This window comes from Lissotriton vulgaris, chromosome 9 (genome assembly GCF_964263255.1).
Source record: "Lissotriton vulgaris chromosome 9, aLisVul1.2, whole genome shotgun sequence".
NCBI classification, from domain to species: Eukaryota; Metazoa; Chordata; class Amphibia; order Caudata; family Salamandridae; genus Lissotriton; species Lissotriton vulgaris.
In genome coordinates, this window is record NC_141697.1 from 943092453 (window position 1) to 943113814 (window position 21362).

The 21362-nt window shown below is 48.4% G+C and overlaps 1 protein-coding gene across 1 annotated transcript in view; it reads right to left on the reverse strand.

Moving 5' to 3' along the window:
- RBM5 (RNA binding motif protein 5) overlaps positions 1-21362 on the reverse strand; it is a 242450-nt gene that overhangs the window by 49322 nt on the left and 171766 nt on the right. The window contains exons 20-21 of the mRNA XM_086938797.1: positions 15182-15262; positions 2960-3139 (exon numbers count right to left, since the gene is read on the reverse strand). Of these exons, the coding sequence (XP_086794923.1) occupies positions 2960-3139; positions 15182-15262 (261 nt within the window). The remainder of the gene's footprint in view (positions 1-2959; positions 3140-15181; positions 15263-21362) is intronic.

The following is a 21362-nucleotide window of genomic DNA, read 5'->3' on the forward strand; positions in this document are numbered from 1 at the left end:
CTGCCGCCGCTCAATCTCCAAGCATGGAGGTGGAGACTGGACAGGTTCGGGTGGAGGACCGTCCCCTGCTGCTGCGACAGAAGGTCCTCCTGAAGGGGCAGGCGGATCGGGGGACCGACTGACATGCTGAGTAGCTCGGGATACCAGTACCTTCGAGCCCAGTCCGGAGCCACAAGGATAACTTGGGCCCGGTCGCGCCAGATCTTCTTCAGCACTCTGGGCAGAAGTGGTATAGGCGGAAAGGCGTATAACAGACCGCAACTCCACTCGCGCCGAAAGGCGTCGCCGTGCGAGTGCCGTCTTGGAAACTCCAACGCGCAGAACTGATGACATTGCGCGTTCTCTTCTGTGGCGAATAGATCTAACCAAGGCTCTCCCCATTGCAGAAAGATGCCTTGCGCCACGTCCGAGTTCAGACGCCATTCGTGATCCATCGAGCACCGACGGCTGAGTTCGTCCGCCCTGGCGTTCAGAGAACCTGCCAGGTGTTGAACCGTCAGAGTCACGCCCTGACGTTCCAGCCATTGCCAGAGGCGCAGAGCCTCCTGGCAAAGGGTCCACGACCCCACTCCGCCCTGTTTGTTGCAGTACCACATGGCGGTGGTGTTGTCGGTGAACACCTGCACTACACTCCCTTTGACAAAGGGGAGGAATGCCTTCAGTGCCAGACGAATCGCCCGCAGCTCCAACAGATTGATATGGAGCCGGGACTCCGCCGGAGACCAGATGCCTCTGATCTCTGCCTCTCCCAAGTGGCCACCCCAGCCCTGGAGGGACGCGTCCGTCACGACAACGTGCTCCGGTTGGGGAAGGGAGAGGGACTTGCCCCTGACCCAATCGCGGTCCGTAAGCCACCACTGCAGTTGTCTCGCAGTGCCCTCCGAGATCAAGACGTGGTCGGACAAGTTGCCCTGATGCTGGGCCCACTGAAACTTCAGGTCCCACTGCAGAGCCCGCATCCGCCACCTGGCGTGATGCACCAGAAGGATGCAGGAAGCCATCAGTCCCAGCAGCCGCAGCGTCAACCTGACCGAGACTCGGGATAGCGGCTGAAAGATGGGAATCAAAGCCTGAATATCCCGAACCCGCCGTTCCGGAGGATAAACCCGAAACTGCGCCGAGTCCAGAACCGCTCCGATGAAAAGGAGCTTTTGAGAGGGACACAGGTGTGATTTCGGCACATTGATGGAGAACCCCAGGTCGTGCAAGAGGTCTGCCGTCATCTGAAGGTGGTGGACGACTGTTTGGGGCGAGCCCGCCTTCAACAACCAATCGTCTAGGTAGGGGAAGACTGAAACCCCCAACCTGCGCAGATGGGCTGCGACCACCGCCATCACCTTTGTGAACACCCGTGGGGCGCTGGTAAGGCCGAAGGGGAGCACGATAAACTGAAAGTGCTCCAGGCCTACCGTGAACCGCAGGTAATGCCGGTGGGCCGGCAGGACGGGAATGTGAAAATAGGCGTCCTGCAAGTCCAACGCTACCATCCAGTCTTGTGGGTCTAGAGCAGCCAAGACCTGAGCTAACGTCAACATCTTGAACTTCTCCTTCCGGAGGAAGCCGTTGACGTTCCTTAGATCCAAGATAGGACGTAGGCCCCCCTTGTCCTTCTTGGGCACCAGAAAGTAGTGGGAATAGCAACCACGCCCTACTTCTGGCCCAGGAACGCGCTCGATGGCCCCCTTGGCCAAGAGGGCCGTAACTTCCTCCTGCAGAAGTTGCAAGTGGTCCCCCGACACACGGTGGTTCTGCGGTGGCATGGCTGGAGGAGAGGTCTCGAAGGGGAGGGAGTAGCCCCTTTGGACGATTTGCAGCACCCACCTGTCCGAAGTGATCGTGCGCCAGTGAGCGTGGTGATGGCGAACCCTGCCACCCACTGGCGTCACATGGGGCCGAAAGCACGGACTAGGAGGATTTTGGGGTAGATGCTGCGGGGGAAGGTGTGGTCTGACCCCGCCGTTGTCCCCGACCGCCACCACGGCGATTTCCACGGCTGCCACCACGTTGGAAGGATTGTTGCGGCGCGTGGCTGGCAGCACGTGTGGGGGCGCCCCTTCCTTGGCCACGAAAGGGACGAAACGAACCCGTTTGCTGACGCTGGGTCGAGAGACCCAAGGACTTGGCCGTGACCCTGGAGTCCTTGAAGCGTTCCAGCGCGTGGTCCGCCTTGTCACCGAACAGGTGACAGCCATCAAACGGCATGTCCATCAATGTATTCTGGACATCAGCCGAAAAATTGGCGGATCTCAGCCAGGCGTGGCGACGAATCGCCACCGGTACAGCCAAAGGTACCTCAAACAAAAACATTCCAACAAAGGAGCTGTTAAACGCGCGCAATATTTCGAGGGGGAGAAGAAACTACAACACCGATCATAAAAAGTCTTCAAGGAACAACTTGCAGAGTCTGGGTCTCACACTAGATGGCAAGAGTACACATAGCTTGTGTATCTGCAGCCAACATACGAATATAAGCTATTTATGACCACGTTTATTTTTTCCATGCTTTAAATCGCTCAAAAAAAAAAAATTATCTGTTTCTTCCCAATATGAAACAACATATTTAATCTGATTTACATTACACAGATTACATGTTTTTGCAAAAACATCCACAACGTTTTGGGGTGTTTTATTGTACCATGCTTTTATTCTGCATGTAAAAGTAAGACACCACAGGTTTTACGAAGCTTGTGGGAAGGGTAATACAACCATAAAGTAGAAGGGAAAAAATACCTTCTGTTGCATATTAAGATATTTCAAGTCCCCACAGAGTTTCAAGACCTTTGTAAAAGTACTCAGCCTTCTGTCTGGTTTCTCTATATTCCGCATGTTACTTGCAACATCCTTACAATGCACAGCAGGGGTATTTAATCCTATATATTCATGGCATGAAAATAAACATGCAAGGCAAATTACCATGCTACAAATAACTGCTAGTTATTTATATCTCCATTTGTATTACCTTGTGAAGATCTGACAGCTGCTGATGTCTTGTTAGCGCATCACGATTTGGAAACTGCCGTCTACAAAGGAGGCAAGCCATCTTCTTCAAATCTGCCCACCTGTCTTCATCAACTTCAGTTAATCGATCTGGTTCTTCTTCATTATCACTATCGCCACTGTAGGCAGCCACCAATCCCAGCTACATAGGAATACCAATAAGGAAAATGTTTTATTCGCATTTTAGTTCAGTAATGCACACAAAGCTGAAAAACATAGCAAGCTACTTAACTAATTCTAGCACTTAAATGTCCAGCATGTGGCAGCCCAGAACACTTCTAACATGCGTTTCCGAAGACTAGTACACATTAAAAAAAATTGTAAAAAGATTTTAAAAATCTAAACATTGTCCAAATGTGATTTTTTGAAAAACAAATTAGATCCCAAATAGTCACTAATTTAATACATAGCAGAAGCCACATTTTCAAACTTTTCTTTTTTAAGATGTCTTCATTGGTTTGAAAGACTTATAAATCCGAAGATATTTGTTAATGATATATCTCACAGTTACATCAGAGTATATTTTATATATCCATCCAAAACACAGGTTGCCTTGCCCTTATGGAGATTCCACACACATCGGGGATTTGCACACAACACCGCAGGCAGCAATGAGGTTGGCTGGCCACAGAGGAAAGCAAGCTGTCAGCGCCTTCCACCTTTCAAGGAACATTATTTTACTATGAAGCAAGAGCAGAGCCCACTTGAGTAAAGAACTGCAAGTCCTACTACAAGTACTTTCATGCTTAGTTTGTGACACCCATGGGGGCGGGACTTTAATTTGCAATAAATTAGGTGTTCCAACGAAGCCTGCTTTTTGCTTCATTGCCGCCAGTGATTAAGAGCTATAAATAGCTCAAAACGCGTATGGCCATGGAAATGCCTGCGGCCTGCCAACCTCATTGCTGCCTGCGGTGTTGTATGCGTATCCCCGGTGTGTGGCATCTCCATAAGGGCAACCTGTGTTTTGGATATATCAGAATTTAATATTAGATCAGCCACTAATGCCTATACTATCCCCACGGTTCTCTCATACCCATCTCCCTGGTGGGCGAGGTACACAATTCCCCCCGGTGCGTGTTCTATGTGCTCCATTTTTATCCCATTTCTTAGGACAACCTCTGGACTTGATTACCTCCTTTTCTGCTATAATACATTTGTCCAGTTCCCTTGCCCAACTCTTCGACAATGGCCCCTCTGCCACCCCACCTCTTCATTGCAATTGCACGTTTCAGCAACATATATCCCAGGGTAGCCAATTGTTGCTCCACCTCCGTAATGTCCCTCGCCTCCCATATATTAAGGAGCCCTAATTGTGGTGTTCGTTTAATCTTTCATAGTGCTCTCTGTATGTGTCTTGTCGCCTTTTCCCATAAGGCTTGTATGTAGGGACATTCCCATATATTGTGGTAAAAGGTTGCCTCCTGATGACAACGGCTGAGACACAAAGTATCTTGTCTACTCCTCATCTTTGCAAGCATAACCCCATTAAGATAGGGTCTAGTCATCTCCTATTTGCTCAATAACGGTTTGCCACAGTTCTCGGAGGGTTTGAAACAGATCTGGCAAATTACAGTTTCCAAAATGTTAATGATACGGCTTTTTTCAACAATGGTTCAGAAAGCTGTCGGTCCTTGGAGAGGGAGGGGGGGGGGGGGTCCTAATTTTTGAGTTGACCATAAAGGGGTGGCCTGAGTCAGTACATCCGACCAGCCAAGACGTCTATTAGCTTGGCGCCAGATCTCAACCATGTGGGCTGTTGGGCCAAGGTATCTACCTTTCCAGACTTTCGAGTAGAGGGCTTACAGGCAACCGTCCCAGCCCATTTGATATTTGTTAAACAGATATGCAGGGTCCAAAACTTTTTTTTTTTAAAGGAAAAGTTAAGCAGTGTAATCAAATCAGCAGTAAGATTGTAGGAAGCTGGCTCTGTATATACTAGACCAAAGTAAGGTATAGTGTGCACAGAGTCCAGTGGATTCCATAAAGGCGTACAGAGTTTAAGTAGAGCATACCTTACTCTCCATTTGTGGTAGTGTGGGCGAGCAGTAAGGCTTCATAAGAGGGTAGTGTTATATATAAACAAAGGCAAGAAATGTCACACAAGACTGAATGTGAACTAATTTGTATTAAAAATATTTAGTTATTTTAATTCTAGAACCAAGCCTGGTGCAGGTAAGGAATATGCTAATTACCAGTATGCATCTGTTCTTGGCATGTAGGGCTGCTGACATTCATATCTGTGCATAGATCGCCGCCTAGTGTAGGGTCCGGATGATTGCACATTGTTGTGCTGGAAGAGTCTTCGAAGTATCACGAGATAGGTGGCTCCTCCCTCGGACTACAGTGCGCATGGGCATCCTCTCCAGCCCCAGATTGTTTTTCGCCATTGTGGCAGAGATGGAGTATAGTACAGTAAGAGATGTCCATGCAAAGAATGAATGCTGCAGCTGCGACAGGCACCGGGGAGGCGGGTGGGCGATATGAATGTCAGAAGCCCTACATGCTAAGAACAGATGCATACTGGCAAGTAGCATATTCCGTTCGAGGCATGTGGGCTGCTGAATTCATATCTGTGAATAGAATGTATAGCAGTATCTCCCTTAGCGGTGGCTACCTGTGTCAGCTGCAGCAGTCTGGAAAAGAGTTTTTAGAACAGCCTGTCCTACAGCAGCTTGCCGTTTTGAGTGTACATCTACACAATAGTGTTTTGTAAATGTATGTGTGGTTGACCACGTGGCTGCTCTGCAAATTTCGTGTAAAGGAATATTTCCCAGGAAAGCCATGGATGCCCCTAGCTTGCGTGTGGAATGTGCTTTAGGGGGAACTGTTAAGGTGCGTTTTGCCTTTATATAACATATTTGTATGCACTTAACTATCCATCTGGCTATACCTGATTTTGAGATAGGGTTACCCTTGTGCTGAGGTGAGAAGGCAACAAACAATTGTTTTGTCTTTCGAAATGTTTTAGTTCTGTCTATGTAATATAGCAGAGCTCTTTTGACGTCAAGGGTATGCAAGGCCCTTTCAGCTACTGTTTGTGGGTTCTGAAAGAACACTGGCAATTCTATAGTTTGATTTATATGGAAATGGGATACTACCTTTGGCATGAACTTAGGGTTTGTTCTAAGAACTACTCTATTTGCATGTACTTGAATGAATGGCTCTTGAATAGTTAGGGCTTGCAGCTCACTAACTCTTCGAAGTGAAGTAATGGCAATAAGGAAAGCCACTTTCCAAGTAAGAAATTGTAGTTCGCATGAGTGCAGTATCTCAAAGGGTGGTCCCATTAGTCTGGTTAAGACAACGTTTAGATTCCAGACTGGTGATGGCAGGTGTCTTGGCGGAATTACGCGTTTAAGACCTTCCATAAATGCTTTAATTGCTGCCACCCTGGATAGTAAAAGGTGTTGCCTGTTTTGCAAATATGCTGCTAACGCAGCTAGGTGTATTCTGATGGAAGAAAAAGCTAAATTGCATCTTTGGAGGTGCAATAGGTAGCAAATGATGTTTTGAGTGGAAGCATCAATCGGGTTGTCTTTCTTACAGTAAATGACGAAACGTTTCCACTTTGCTGCATAGCATGCTCTGGTAGTTTTTTTTGCCTCTTTGATAATATTCATGCAGTCTGGAGGCAAGTTGAGGTACCCAAATTCTAGGATTTCAGGAGCCAGATCGCTAGGTTCAGCTGTTGGGGATCTGGGTGTTGGATTTCTCCATGGTTCTGCGTTAGAAGACTGGGTGTCAGTCGCAGTCTTTGATGAGGCACCACTGACAGTTCTAGGAACGTCGTGTACCATGGTTGCCTCGCCCACGTGGGAGCAACTAGGATTAGCGTCTGCGAATGTTGGCGCATTTTGCGTGCCACCAGCGGTATTAGTGGAGCTGGGGGAAAAGCATACGCAAATTTGCCTGACCAGTTCATCCATATTGCATTGCCTTGCGGATGCGGGAACCTGGCGGCAAAGTACTGGCATTTTGCGTTTTCGCTTGTGGCAAATAGATCTATTACCGGATATCCCCATTTCCGGAAGAATAGTTTGAGCACCATGGGGTGAATTTCCCATTCGTGCATCTGTTGGCTGTGCCTGCTTAGGAGGTCGGCCACTTGGTTGTCCTTGCCTGGGAGGTGTTCTGCCATGAGAAAGATGTTCCTTTGAATGGCCCATCTCCACATTGCTTGAGCTAGGTGCGACAGCTGTGGCGAGTGTTCCTCCCTGTTTCTGAATGTAATACATAGCTGTCATGTTGTACGTCCGGATCAACACAGCTTTGTTGCGTAAGTGTTTTGCGAAAGCTTTTAGGGCTAGAAAGATGGCCATCAATTCTAGGAGATTGATATGCATTCTCTTTTGCTGTGTAGTCCAGAGTCCCTGCACTGTGTAGTGTAGGACATGGGCTCCCCATCCTATTAGGGATGCGTCCGCTGTTAACACTATTTATGGGACAGGCTCTTGGAACAGTCGACCCTTGCAAAGGTTTTGTGGATTCCGCCAATGCAGAGTTGTATGCACGACTGGTCACCAACACTAGGTCTTTTAATTGCCCGTGAGCCTGATTCCACTACCTTGCTAGGCATTCTTGTAGCGGACGCATATGCAGCCTGGCGTGAGGGACTATGAATATGCACGAGGCCATCATGCCTATTAGCTGCATAAACACTCGAGCTGGTAGCGAGTGTTGGAGTCTGAACTTTTGTATTAGCGTCTGCATTCCCTGGACCCGTGCTGTGTTGGGATATGCTTTTGCTGACGGTATTTATTGTCGCTCCCAGGTACTGTTGGACGTGGGAGGGTTGTAGGTGTGACTTTGGGTAGTTTAGTGAGAATCCTAAACTGTGCAGTAGGTGTATGGTCTTTGACATGTTGTCGGCACATTGCTGGGCTGTTGGCGTGTGTATCAGCCAGTCGTCCAGATAAGGGTACACGTGTATGCGTTGCCTTCTGAGATGTGCTGCTACTGTACGATTCAGAAAAGGGGGTGGTGATGAACAGAGAGTCTGAATTAAGCAGACCACTCTTACCCAGTCCAAAGATCAGGGCTTGATCCATCACCGTTATTTATCTCACTGCACCATCCCAGTTCAGAACCTGGCTATATGTAAATCAGTCTGTCCCTGGCCCAGTGCATCATGGGAACAGGGCAGACCAAACTACCAAGCCAATTCTTCACCAGAAAGGAGACAAGCTACCGGGGACCGGTTTCTGGTATTTTAGCAGTCGTCGGCCCGGCTTGCTTGAATCCTGATGGTGCAGTGAGAAAGGGACTCATGTCTGAGTATACCCTGCCACACCTATAGTGGCCAAAAACGATTCAGAAAAGGGGGTGGTGATGAACAGAGTGTCTGAATTAAGCAGACCACTCTTACCCAGTCCAAAGATCAGGGCTTGATCCATCACCGTTATTTATCTCACTGCACCATCCCAGTTCAGAACCTGGCTATATGCAAATCAGTCTGTCCCTGGCCCAGTGCATCATGGGAACAGGGCAGACTAAACTACCAAGCCAATTCTTCACCAGAAAGGAGACAAGCTACCGGGGACCGGTTTCTGGCATTACAGCCGTCGTCGGCCCGGCTTGCTTGGTAGTTTGGTCTGCCCTGTTCCTATGATGCACTGGGCCAGGGTCAGACTACTTTGCATATAGCCAAGTTCTGAGCTGGGATGGTGCAGTGAGCTAAAAAACGGTGATGGATCAAGCCCTGATCTTTGGACTGGGTAAGAGTGGTCTGCTTAATTCAGACACTCTGTTCATCACCACCCCCTTTTCTGAATCGTGCTGCTACTGTAGACAGACATTTGGTGAACACTCTTGGAGCTGTTGTCACCCCAAATGGCAGGACCTAGAATTGGTAATGTTGGCCTTGAATGGTGAACCTCAAGTACTTTGTGAGCAGGGTGTATTGGTATATGAAAGTATGCATCTTTGAGGTCTAAAGTTGCTAGGAAGTCTCACTGGCGAAGCAATGGTGAAAATGTTCTGACCGAATGTAGAGGTTGAGGGGTCTGAGGTCCAATATTGGTCTGAGACCCGTCCTTCTTTGGAATTAGGAAGTATAGGGAGTATACTCCTGTTCCCTGATGTTGCAGTGGGACTGGTTCTATGGCCCACTTTTGCAGCATACTGATGACCTCTTGCTGAAGTAATGTTATATGTTCTTGTGACATAGGGCGGTGCACGAGTGGTATGTTGGGTGGAGTTGAGGTGAGCTCTAGGCAATAGCCATGTTGGAGAATTTGCCTGACCCACTTGTCTGTGGTGATATTTAACCAGACTTGTTGGAATTGTTGTATTCTTCCCCCGACTGGTGTTATGTGGTCTGGGGGGAGTGTCAAGAAGTCACTGCTTTGTGTTAGTGGAGGATCTACTTGCATTGCCTCCACGACCTCTGCCTTTGGTATTGTTTCCTCTATAACCACCCCTGCTGGTGTTCTTGTTATATGTGGATTGTGTGTTAGTTTTGTAGTTGGAGGATTGCTGTGATGTTCCTCGCGCTCCTCCTCTATAATTGGAGCGATGAAAGGAGCCCCGGTGTTGTTGGGACTGAAGTGCTCCCATAAATTTTGCAGTTTCTGCATCCTTTTTCATTTTGTCCAGAATTGAATGAACAGCTGGGCAAAATAAAAAGTCTGGGTTAATTGGCTGATTAAGAATTGTAGACTGGACTTCATTCTTAAAGCCCGATATACGAAGCCATGCTTGTCGCCTTATTAGCACGCTGGTATTAATGGATCTGGCAGCTGTGTCTGTTGAGTCTAGTGCACACTTAATGGATGCATTGGTGATGAGCTTTCCCTCTTGTATGAGTTCATCTGCCTGCTGTTTGTAGGGATCAGGCAAGTGTTGGATAATTTCTTCCAAACTGTAGTAGTGCGCCCTATCATATAAGAAAGGCCTGTGTATTGCCTATTCTCCAGGAGTTCGCTGCCTGAGCCGCCACTCTTGCCTGATGCCTCAAATATTTTAGATTCCTTGTATGGAGGTGCAGCCTCACCAGTAGTCTGAGTTTGCACGCTTACGTGCGTTTGACACCACTAAGGAATCTAGGGGTAGCTGTCCTTTGATGTATGTAGGATCTATAGGTGCAGCTCTGTATTTTTTCTCGATTCTAGGGTTTATGACCCGGGCTCTAGCAGTGTCCTTAAAAATGTCACCTGCGTGTTTTAACACCCCTTTTAGCATTGGTAGTGTTTTAACGTGTCTTTCAGATGTTGTAAGTGTATCAAATAGGAAGTCTTCCTCAATAGCATCAGAGTGCATCTCTACATTGTGGTAGGTTGCTGCTCTATCGAACAGAGAATTAAATGCAACTGTGTCCTCTGTTGGTGATGGCTTAATAGGGTATACTGCAGGGTCTGAAATGGGCAGAACCCCTTCAGTGTCTGGTTCCCCTCCTGTACCCCATGGTGGTGTGTCTGGCTCTGTATCAGGGTTTTGTGGGTAACCAAAACCTACATCTCCGTCCTGATCTTCATCAGGGTTGTAGTCAGAGCGTGCTGGCGAGTTTGGTGTATAAGGAGTAGTAGGCATAGCAGGAGTGATAGATTGAAAGAGGATAGGAGAGGTAGCACAGTCTCTTCTTTAGGGGGATCTTGGAAAAGTCTTCAGTTGGTAGAGGCCTTTTGTTTTTAGTACATACAGTAACTTTACCGGTTTTTGGATCAATGTAGATTTTTGACTGGAAGTCTGTGGAGGGATCTGGATGAAGAACCTCCTCTTCCACAGTTCTTGGTTTTGGTGTAACAACCTTTGCCTTTTGTTTCTTCGGGTCGATGGTCTTTGGTACCTCGACCGTTTTAGGTGTCTGTATTGGTTTCGGCTGTTTTTCAACAGGTTTTGTTGGATGACCGTCCTTTGCTGGCTTCACAACTTTTTTCGGACCGAGCGGTGTTGTCGGTTCGATAGTCTCTTTATGTTTTGGAGCATGCTGTTTCGGCTAGACGCCCTTTTTCGGGTCGATGGGCTTCGGCTCGACTGATTTCTTTTCGTCAACTTTCGGTTTTGGTTCGACGCTAGGTTTGGGCATGGGCCTTGTCCTGTCATCGACTGGTTTGTTCCCCTTGCCGATATTTGAGGCCGATTTGCTCGCTTAGACGTTAATCTTGGGGGGTCGATTTGACGTGTCTGTTTTTGTGTCGATTCGACGTGTTTTGACTTCGAGGTTGACTCGACGGCCTTTGACTTGGAGCTAGACTCGGCTGCTTTCGTCTTCGATGTCGGCTCGACTGTTTTTGGTTTCGAGGATACTGTGGCCTTTGGGTCGACGCCCTTTGGCTTCGAAACCTTCGGTTCGACGTAATTCGGTCCGAAGACTGTATTGTCGACTAGTTTCGGTTTCGATGGAACCGATGTTGTATGACATGTCTCAGAGGGCTCTTTCGATATGTTCTTGCGGGACTGTAGAACGAGGTTGTTGGTCCTGGCTAAGGCCTGCTGGCGATGCCTTGACCCGAGTCTCTGATAGAGGTGTAGTGTCTATATGGGGCGGTGTACTCACGGTTCACCCCTCGCCGTCATCGGAGTAGTCTTCAACTGCTACGATGTCCTGATCATAGTCTTAGAGATCGACGATAAGGTCTTCCTCTTCGGGGTAATATTCGGAGTCGGGCTCCGAGTTTTGTCCGTCGTCTCGGTCCGAGTCTTCGGCGCTGTCTAGATCTTCTTCGTCCACGAAGATGTTATCGGGCTCCGGCGCCGATCGTTGCATTTCTAGCCTCGCTGCCCGTTTATTCTGAATAGTTTTTTTTGATCGGAACTGGGCACAGGCCAGGCAACTATCTTCGTTATGATCTGGAGACAGGCATTTGATGCACACTGGATTCTTGTCTGTGTGCGGGAACTTCGAGTTGCACTGAGGGACTGAGGCACTTGAACGGACTTCGTTCCATCGACGGTCGGTCCACGTGGTGTCGAGAAGGCCTTACGGCCCGATTCGACGACCGGAGTGCAACCGAAATGTGAAAAGTGTATCGGCAACGGGTGCTTAACAATACCGACGGTATCCGAAGGCCATTTGGCCTTTTAAGAAGTTTTCTTGATTCCGAACTTGGAGAGTAGGAAAGTACATCCGAACCCAATGGCGAAGAAAAACAATCTGGGGATGGAGAGAATGCCCATGCACACTGTAGTCCGAGGGAGGAGCCACCTATTGTGATACTTCGAAGACTCTTCCAGGACAACAATGTGCAATCATCCGGACCCAACACTAGGCGGCGATCTATGCACAGATATGAATTCAGCAGCCCACATGCCTCGAACCTGAAATATCACTTTGCAGGTTTTGTGCCTTGAATTACAGTTGAATACAGGTTCAAATGCAGTGGTTGATTACCCCCTATATCATCAGCTATCATCCCAGTTGTCATCATCTGGTATGATAGAGGACATAGGGGAGTGTTGTGGTAGGGGAGCAGGTGGTGATGGCATAGGTGGAAGAGAAGGGGAAGGAAGTCTTAAAGGAGAGGTAGCCATGTTCTTTTTCTTTGCATGAGGAGCTGGCGCTGGTGTATCCAATGGTCGCTTTTTTGAAGCTTAAGTTATTGGACCAGTGATTGGATCTTTAACCAGAGTCTTTCGTGCAGGGTCTGGATGAAATAAGTCCTCTGCAGGAGGCCGATCTTTAGGTGCGGAGGGATTTCGGCATTAAAGTTTCTTTAGGTTTTTTGGCAAGGTCTTTAACCGGAGAAGCAGTCTTTCAGCTACGATGATTTTTTCAGCTACAATGATTTTTTCAGCTACGATGATTTTTTCGGCTCCAGTGGTCTTTGAATCCGAAGCGGGTTTGTTTGGTTCCGACCTGGGTTTCGGTGCCGAAGGAGTAATGGTATGCTTCGGCGCCAGTGGTGTGGATGTTGGCGTGGCCGTTGTCTTCGGTGCCGGTAGGTGTGCGCCGGCAGCTCGACTCGAGCCAGAGTCGCCTGAAGGCTTAGCTAGCTTCTTAGCCAGGCCCGAAGGTGGGGCAGTAAAAGCAGTGTGTCTGTGTGCACCCGAGGGTGTGACCGGGGCCTTCTTTGGGTGTGTTGAGGAAGGGTCAGTTGCTGTCGACGTCATGTTGTTCTGGGACGTCGACGCCTTCTTCAAAGATGTCTGGAATCTGAGCTGAAGATGGAGCCATTGTTCTCCTAGCTCTTCGGTCCTGGATAGTCTTTTTGGAGCGGAAAGAGGCACAAGCAGAACAGTCTCTGGACTCGTGTTCCGGGGAGAGGCAAAGGTTACACACTTCATGAAGGTCGGTGTGGGGAAACTTCGACCGACATTGCGGACACTTTTGAAATGGCGTCCTTTCCATGAGTTGAAGTCGAGGCCTAGTTGGGCCCGAAGGCAGTCGACGATGACCGGAATTGAAATCTTCGGTGTGGAGAGTAGTGTCGACTGGAAAAGCGTTCTAAACTAATTTCTGTAAGTTGGTGAAGATTGCGCGCCAAAGGAAATCTGTTCCAACACGGAGCGCTGGAAACACATCTGAGTCCGGTGGCAGAAAAAAAAAAAATCAGGGGATGGAGCTGATGCCCATGCGCAGTATCATCCAAAGGAGGAGTCACCTATCCCGTGACTTCCAAAGACTTTTCTACAACAAAACAAACTGCAAACATCCGGGCCCAACACTGGGTGGCCACATCTATGCACAGTGTGTAATCTGCAGCTCATATGCCCCGAACATAGCGGTATCGGTTTACAGGTAAGTACTTTGTTGTGAGAGTTGGTATTCTGGGGTTAGCACCAGGGTTCCTCTAGGGTCAATGATGCATTCTTCAACCACCCTCAGTGGCACTACGGCAGACGAGTGCTGAGGCCCAATGTTATCCAATGGGGGATAGGGGACCTCCGGTTGGCGGATGCTCACGAGAAGGCTAAAAGGTTGTGGGAGCAAAGCTCCATGCGTTAGGCTCAGGGTAAAGGGGGGGGGGATCTGGTTTAGCACGCGAAGTGCACCCAAAGCAGCAGGGTGCAGGTTTAGCATTGGGTGCTCTGTTTTCAAATGGGGATTTTCCGGTTAAAACAAACACTGCAGACTCAGGGACGACGATCCTTGCGGTGACCACAGGCTGGAGAAGTTGGGATGCCTGGGGATGCTGGGACACAGTCGGTTGGGCAACCCAAGGCAGTGGGACTTCGGGAGCAGGGGTGTCTTTAGGCGACAGGCTTTCTTACCAGCTCCAGTAGTGGTCAAGGGGGGGGAGGGTGGGGGGGACCATCCACAAAGAGGCTGCAGGCATCGATTGGAGATTAGAGGGAGGTCAGAAAGAACCAGATCACAGGCCAGGATCACACAAGAGACCTCCTTGTGGTGTTGGGCCAATTTAACACGGGCCATGGGAAGTCTGGTGCAGATTTAGCCAGAGCCAGTGTGGGTGAGCAAATCTGGTGCTCAAGGGAGACTGTCTTTGCTTGGGAAGGCAGGGCAGGTCCACCGGGTTCCATGGGGCTGCAGGACACGGATTACGCTGGAGCAGGTTCGAGGCTGGGACAGGTAGGTAGGGCTGGGACCAATTCAGTGGACATCCTCCTCTTAGTTAAGCACAGCTTCTTCGGTCCTTCTCTTCCGCTGGTTGGTTCTTGTCTGAGGCAAGGTTCGGGGTTGCCCCAAATACTAGATTTAGGGACGTTCGAGGTAAGTAAAGGTCAGAACCAATGGGTCCCTTCCTGGGGGTGGATACAACCATTATGCCACTGTCCAGTGGGAGGGCGGCATATGCCTTTCTAGTTGAATGGGTCCCCCCAATCTGCAAGATGGCGACAAAGTCGTGCTTTACCTCGCCTCCCCCACCTAAGGGGTGGGGTTGGCAAAGGTGTGCACACCTCCCTTCCTCACTTGTTATCTGCCAATTCTCCCACCCAAAGTGGGGGGCAGAACCAGTGGGGGCCAGTTGCTGGAAACAGCAAATGGCTGGGGTAGTCCAGTGATTTTACCACTTCCAGGATGGGCAGGGTCCACCCTTTGTGGACCCTTCCCATCCTGGGGGAGAAGGCTTGTTACCTCGTCACAGAATGTGCATAGTTTCAGATCCCCGAGAGCAGCAGGCTCTCGACCCAGGGGTCCAGGAAGATGTCTGTTCAGTTATCAAATTAAATACTTAGATTACATTGCATTAAGTGGTGAGGTGAGGAAAGGCTAGATTATATGTCCAAATACATCAAATCAAAATCATTGAAGCAAAATACAGCAGTATAACAGTATCCTCACTTTAAGTGTATTCTCTTCTTCACCATTCTTAATAAGCGTCATCATCTCTGGCATCACTAGTTGCCTGTCAGCCTGAGCCCCCTGAAAATGTTACAAACAAATACATTTAAAGTTAGTGTCAAAGACTGCAGAGAGCAAGCAAAAACCTCAACTTAGGGATAACCCTAGAGTCACCCGCACGGGCATCCCATCGTCTAATGACAGTATTTGAAGTACCAAGTCCCTTGTCTTTTAGACACCACAGACATTTCTAGAACAAAACAAAATTAACATTTTAAGCCTAGGTGCTAGGACAGAAGAAAATGATAATGCTACTCTCCCTGTAAGCATCTGTTCTAGGCATGTAGAGCTGTAGATTCAAATGCTTTGCATACTCCTGCCATCTGGGATGTTTGCAAGTTGTTTTTCTTTTAAGAAGTCTTTTACAGTCATGAGGTAAGGCAACTCCTTTCAGTGATAGAGCGCATGGGCATCAACTCCATTGTTCGATTGTTTTCCCTAAAGAGGGTGAGAATGGAGTGACTGTATACAGAGTTGTCCATGCGTATGTAATGTAAATACTGAGAAATGAAAACTATAGGTGCCCAACTAGGTGGGAAGACGCATGTGAATCTACAGCTCTACATGCAAAGAAGAAAACAAGTTACTTACCTGTAACTTTAGTTCCCCCGTATTGGTAACTTTCATAGATTCCCATGCTTTGGATCATTCCCCGTCGTCGGAATGGAAGCCTCGGTAGTACAACAACCATAGAAACAAAAGAGAAAAACAGGCCTAGGCCTCATCTCATTTTGTATCCTATCACTCTGTGTAAAAGAGACCAAACTTTTGCCAGGACCAATCAGAGCAGCCTCACCCTCTAAAACCTTCCTGAGAGAGCTCAGAGCCTCAGATTTTCGTAGCCGTTGTGCAAACCGCCACTATCTCATGTGAAAAGACTGAGCTTTCCCAGGGGAGGCGGGTGGGCGCATGGGAATCTATTAAAGTTACCAATACTGGGGAACCAAAGTTACAGGTAAGTAACTTGTTTTCTTGCCCCAGTATTGGAACTTTCATAGATTCCCATGCTTTGTATCAGAGTAGCTAGCAGTAAAACACCAAGACACATTTTGTAAAAACATGGCATCACATAACCATATAGTAATACTTATAGTAAAGTAAGAAAAATAAGCAAAATCTACTCACCAGGATGGAGGGATTGTAGGGAAAGCTCACCTCTCAATGAAAAAGATTCCGCAGAACTGCCTGACCAACAGCTGCGTCGTCTCGTCCTGAAGACTCTAGGCAGTAATGTTTCGTGAAGGTATGAGTACTGCTCCACATTGCTGCCCTGCATATATCCTTAATGGCGACTCCAGAGAAAAGAGCCACAGACTATGTCACAGACCTTGTAGAATGGGCACGAATTCTACTGTTCAATGGCTTGCTCGCCTCCTGATGGCAAAATTGAATCGCACTAGAGATCCAGCGGGAAATGCCACTCTTTGCCAAAGGAAATCCCTTCCGTGGTGCGCTGTAGGACACTAACAACTGGGATGATTTCCGAAAGGGTCGTGTTCGCTCTAAGTAGAATTTCAAGCATCTCTGAACGTCCAAAGAATGTAAAGTGCATTCCGCAGGTGTAGAAGGGCGCGGAAAGAAAGACTTTAAAATCAAAGGTTCATTCAAGTGGAACTCAGACGGCACCTTCGGAATGAACTTCGGATTGGTGCGAAGAATAAGAACATCCTTTTTGAATGGATGCACAATGGAGAGGGCTTGAAGCTCACCAACTCTTCTGGCTGAAGTACGAGCTAAGAGGAGGGCAAATTTCAAAGAGAGGAACTTCAAGTCCGCCTTGTGCACAGGCTCAAACGGAGGTTTCATGAGTTGAGCCAGGACAAGATTGAGCTGCCAAACTGGTGGAGGAGGTCGAACTGGAGGGTACATCCGGAACAAACCCTTCAAGAACTGCTTAACGATCCAAGAGGACCATAAGGAAGGGCCTGAAGAAGTACGCCGAAACCTTGAAATGGCTGCAAGATGGACCTTCACAAACAAATGTGCCAACCCAGACTTAGCCAATGATAGTATATATGGCTATTTGTTTTGCAGCGTGAATCTTTCTTGATTCACTATGCTGTGCATAGACTTTGTAGCGGTTTGTGGCAGCTAGGTGGAAGAGGAGCATTGGTTGTTGAATATATGTTGAAGCACTTTGTCCTACTAGTGCTTCCTTGTTAATTTGTATATCCACGCTGTAGTGCTTAGTGAACATGTGCACCGAAGCCCATGTCGCCAGGCATATGTCTTGTATGGGTGTGTTAGCCAGGAAGGCTATTTTGGCTCCCTTTTTCCTAGTAGAGTGGGCTTGAGCCCCTCCTAGTAGCTCTTGCCCTGCCTGCTTGTGGCAGAATTGTATAGTTTGTGCGATCCATTGTGCAACGGTGCCCTTTGTTACTGGTCTTCCCATGAAACTGCTTGCAAAGGACACAAAGAACTTTGTTTTCCTGTGCTCTTTAGTTGTTTCAATGTAATGCATTACTGCCCTTCTAGTGTCCTGAGTGTGCAGTGCCCTCTCTACGCTTGTGGATGAGTTCTGAAAGAAGCTTGGTATCTATTGTTTGGTTCATGTGAAACCTTGACACCACCTTTGGCATAAAGTGCGGGTTCGTTCTCATTACCACCCTGTGGCACAAGTTACTACTTGTGTAACGATATATCTGTAAGAGACATTAGTTAGTTATAGATTCCTTACCTTAGTATATCCCCAGGCGTCAGACTGGATCCGGAAATGTTTGCGTAGCAATACCCCTGCGCGTTGGTAGGCGTAGTCTGCGGATCCGCGTCAGTCGTCTGCGTGGTTAGCGCCGGAATGACGTCGGAGTACTTAGACGCCGCCCATGCGCGCTGGCATCCGTTCCGATACACAGCTTTTCCGCGCCAGATACGCAGAGCCATGATAGAACCAACACTGGTGCCATGAAACTAGGGCCCTGAAAGGGGATGACCTTAACCCTAGATATTGGTTCGCAGAACGGGGAGGATGGGTGGGTCGGTAAGGAATCTATCACTAACTAATGTCTCTTACAGATATATCGTTACACAAGTAGTAACTTGTGCATCTGAAAGACACGTTTGTGATAGATTCCTTACCTTAGAATAGATACCCCAGCAATACCAACCCCGGTGGTGGGTCTGCGAACCAATAATCACACCAGAAAGTCCTGGAGGACGGACAGCCAAAGAAGCCATCGCTCCAAACTGGACTGTCCAGGCAGTAGTGTCTTGCGAACGTGTGCAGCGAGGCCCACGTAGCTGCCTGGCAAATGTCCTGTAAGGGGACTCCTTGGCCCAGGGCAGTTGTTGCCGTGGCTCAAATGGAATGAGCCCGTAATCCAGCAGGGGGCTCCTTTTTGGCCATGGAGTAACATGCCTTAATACACAAGATGATCCACCGCGAAATGGTCCTCTTGTGTACCGCCTTTCCCTTCTTCGCCCCCACGTAACCAACAAAGAGTTGGTCATCCACCCGGAACTGGCGTGTGCGATCTAGGTAATAAGAGCGCACGTTTTGGGTCCAGACGGTGGAGCCTCTCTACCTCTTTCGAGGGATGCGGAGAGAAGGTGGGCAAGGTAATGGACTGCCCGATGTGGAAGGCCGTGACAACCTTGGGCAGAAAGGAAGTTCTTGTCAAGACCCTTACCCTGACACCAAAGGTAAAAGCGTTTCCACTTAAATCCGTAGGATTGTCTTATAGAAGGTCGCTTTGCCTCCTTAAGGATGTTCATACACTCCGGATTCAGCTGTAAGTGCCCGTACTGGATGACTTCAGGAGCCATGCTGCCAAGCGCAGGGAGGGCAGATTGGGATGAAAACACTCGCCCCTCCTGTTTGGACAGAAGATCCGGGCGACACGGCAATCTCTTGTGTGGCATTATTGACAACTGGGGGAGATCTGGGAACCACCACTGGCGTGGCCATTCTGGGCAAATCAGTATCATTCTGGAGTCGGTCTTGTACAACCGATTGATCACTGCTGGTATCAACGGTGTCGGTGGAAAGGCGTACAGCAAGTTTTGACACCAGTCTATCAAAAGGGCATTCCCTTGAGACCCTTTCTGGGAGAACCTGGACGCGAAGACGGGGCAGATCGATGTCTGGTGTTCCCCAAGCCTGGAAAATGCTGTGCGCGACGTCTTCGTTGAGAACCCAGTCGTGCGCTTCGACGAAGTCTCTGCTGAGGTCGTCCGCCTGTGAGTTGAGACTCCCTGGTAGGTGAACCGCTGTTATGGACCGGTCTCGTGCAAGTAACCAATGCCAGATGGTCTGGGCTTCTATGGACAGAGTCCTGGATCTGGTACCCCCCTGCTTGTTTAAGTAATACATTGCAGTTGTATTGTCTGTTTGCACCAGGAGGGACAGAGTCTGTAGAGATGGAGCCAGGGACGTGAGAGCAAGATGGACTGCTCGGAGTTCGAGTAGATTGATGTGATATCCTTTCTCGAAGTCTGACCATAGCCCTTGTACCTGCAGAGGGCCCATATGCGCCCCCCCAACCTTGGAGAGAGGCGTCTGAGCAGAGTCTGCGTTGGTGGGTCCTGATGAAAAGGAACTCCCTTCATCAAGTGTGCCTTCTTCATCCACCACCGGATGGAATCTCTTGCAGACTGTTGGAGATGAATACGATCCTCCCAGCATCCCGTCCTCTGTTTCCACTGATCTTCCAGACACTGCTGTAGAGGACGCATAGCAAACGTGCGTTTGGTACAATGAAGATGCACGATGCCATGGACCCCTGGAGAGAGGACACTTGCCGAACTGTCGGACGTGCAGACTGAAGGAGAAGAAAACACTTCGCCTTGATGGATGACCACCTCTCCTCCGAAGGACACATGTTTTCTTCTTCCGTGTCCAGTTGAGCACCCAGGTAGTGGATCTTCTGGGTGGGGTTCATTATGGACTTCTTGTAATTGACTTGAAGATACAACTTGCACATGAGTTGGAGGCATATCGATAGATGTTCTTCCAGTAGCGATGGGGATGAACTCTTCAGAAGCCAGTCGTCTAAGTACGGATATATGAAAATCCGTTTCTTTCGAAGACCAGCCGCAACTATGCCATACATTTTGATAATGTTCTGGGAGCTTATCTCAGGCCGAAAGGGAGTACTGCGTACTGATAATGACGAGCAGCTACTTGAAACCTGAGAAACTTGCAATGTTTTCTGGATACCGGAATATGAAAATAAGCATCTTTCAGATCGATGGAGCACATTCAATCCCCCTGGTGTAACTGAGGGAAGATCTGATGAAGAGCCAGCATTCGAAACCTCTCCTTTCGAATGAATTTGTTCAACAGTCTCAAATCCAGAATGGGTCTGAACTCCGTAGCTGGCGGCGATCTGGATCTCGACGCCGAGCGCACCTTTTTTGACAGAGACGCTCCCTGGAGTCGATGTTTTTTAGTTCTACCTTCTGAAGAAGGCCATAGAACCAGAACAAGCCGGAAAAAAGAACTGACCTAACTTTCACCTGTGGTGCATGATGGGAACAGAGTTCTCCTGGAGGCCTTAAAGGCAAAGTGTGCAGATTCTCTGGGGCCTTAAAGGCAGGGTGCCAGTCTGATTTTCTGTACACAGACATTTTTTTCATATGCAGCCTTGTAGGCTAATAACTGTTTACAACAGGTTCTTTGATGAAAATAAAAGGTTTTTCATGGTTATGAAATGCATTTTAGGCTCATGCCTGTTTATTGCATTTATATACAGCATATTTTCATGCTTCAGAACGTGTGTAAGGTTTGGCTTAATTAGCCTATGTATATATGTTAGGCTGCATATTATGGTTATTATACATGTATATGTGTATAATTAGTTAGTACTATGTACTTTTGGTTATATTTACACATATATATGTATATTATTTATGTGTTCCGGGTTCCCGCTCATGAGCGGGGATAATTCAGTGCTTATGACTATTAATGAGTATCCCCTGGAAGAGAAACAAAGTGCTTTTGGCCTACCGTGAACCGCAGGTAACGCCGGTGGGCCGGCAGGACGGGGATGTGGAAATAAGCGTCCTGCAACTCCAACGCTACCAGCCAGTCATCTGGTTCCAGGGCAGCTAGGACCTGAGCCAAAGTCAGCATCTTGAACTTCTCCTTCCGGAGGAAGCCGTTGACGTTCCGCAGGTCCAAGAT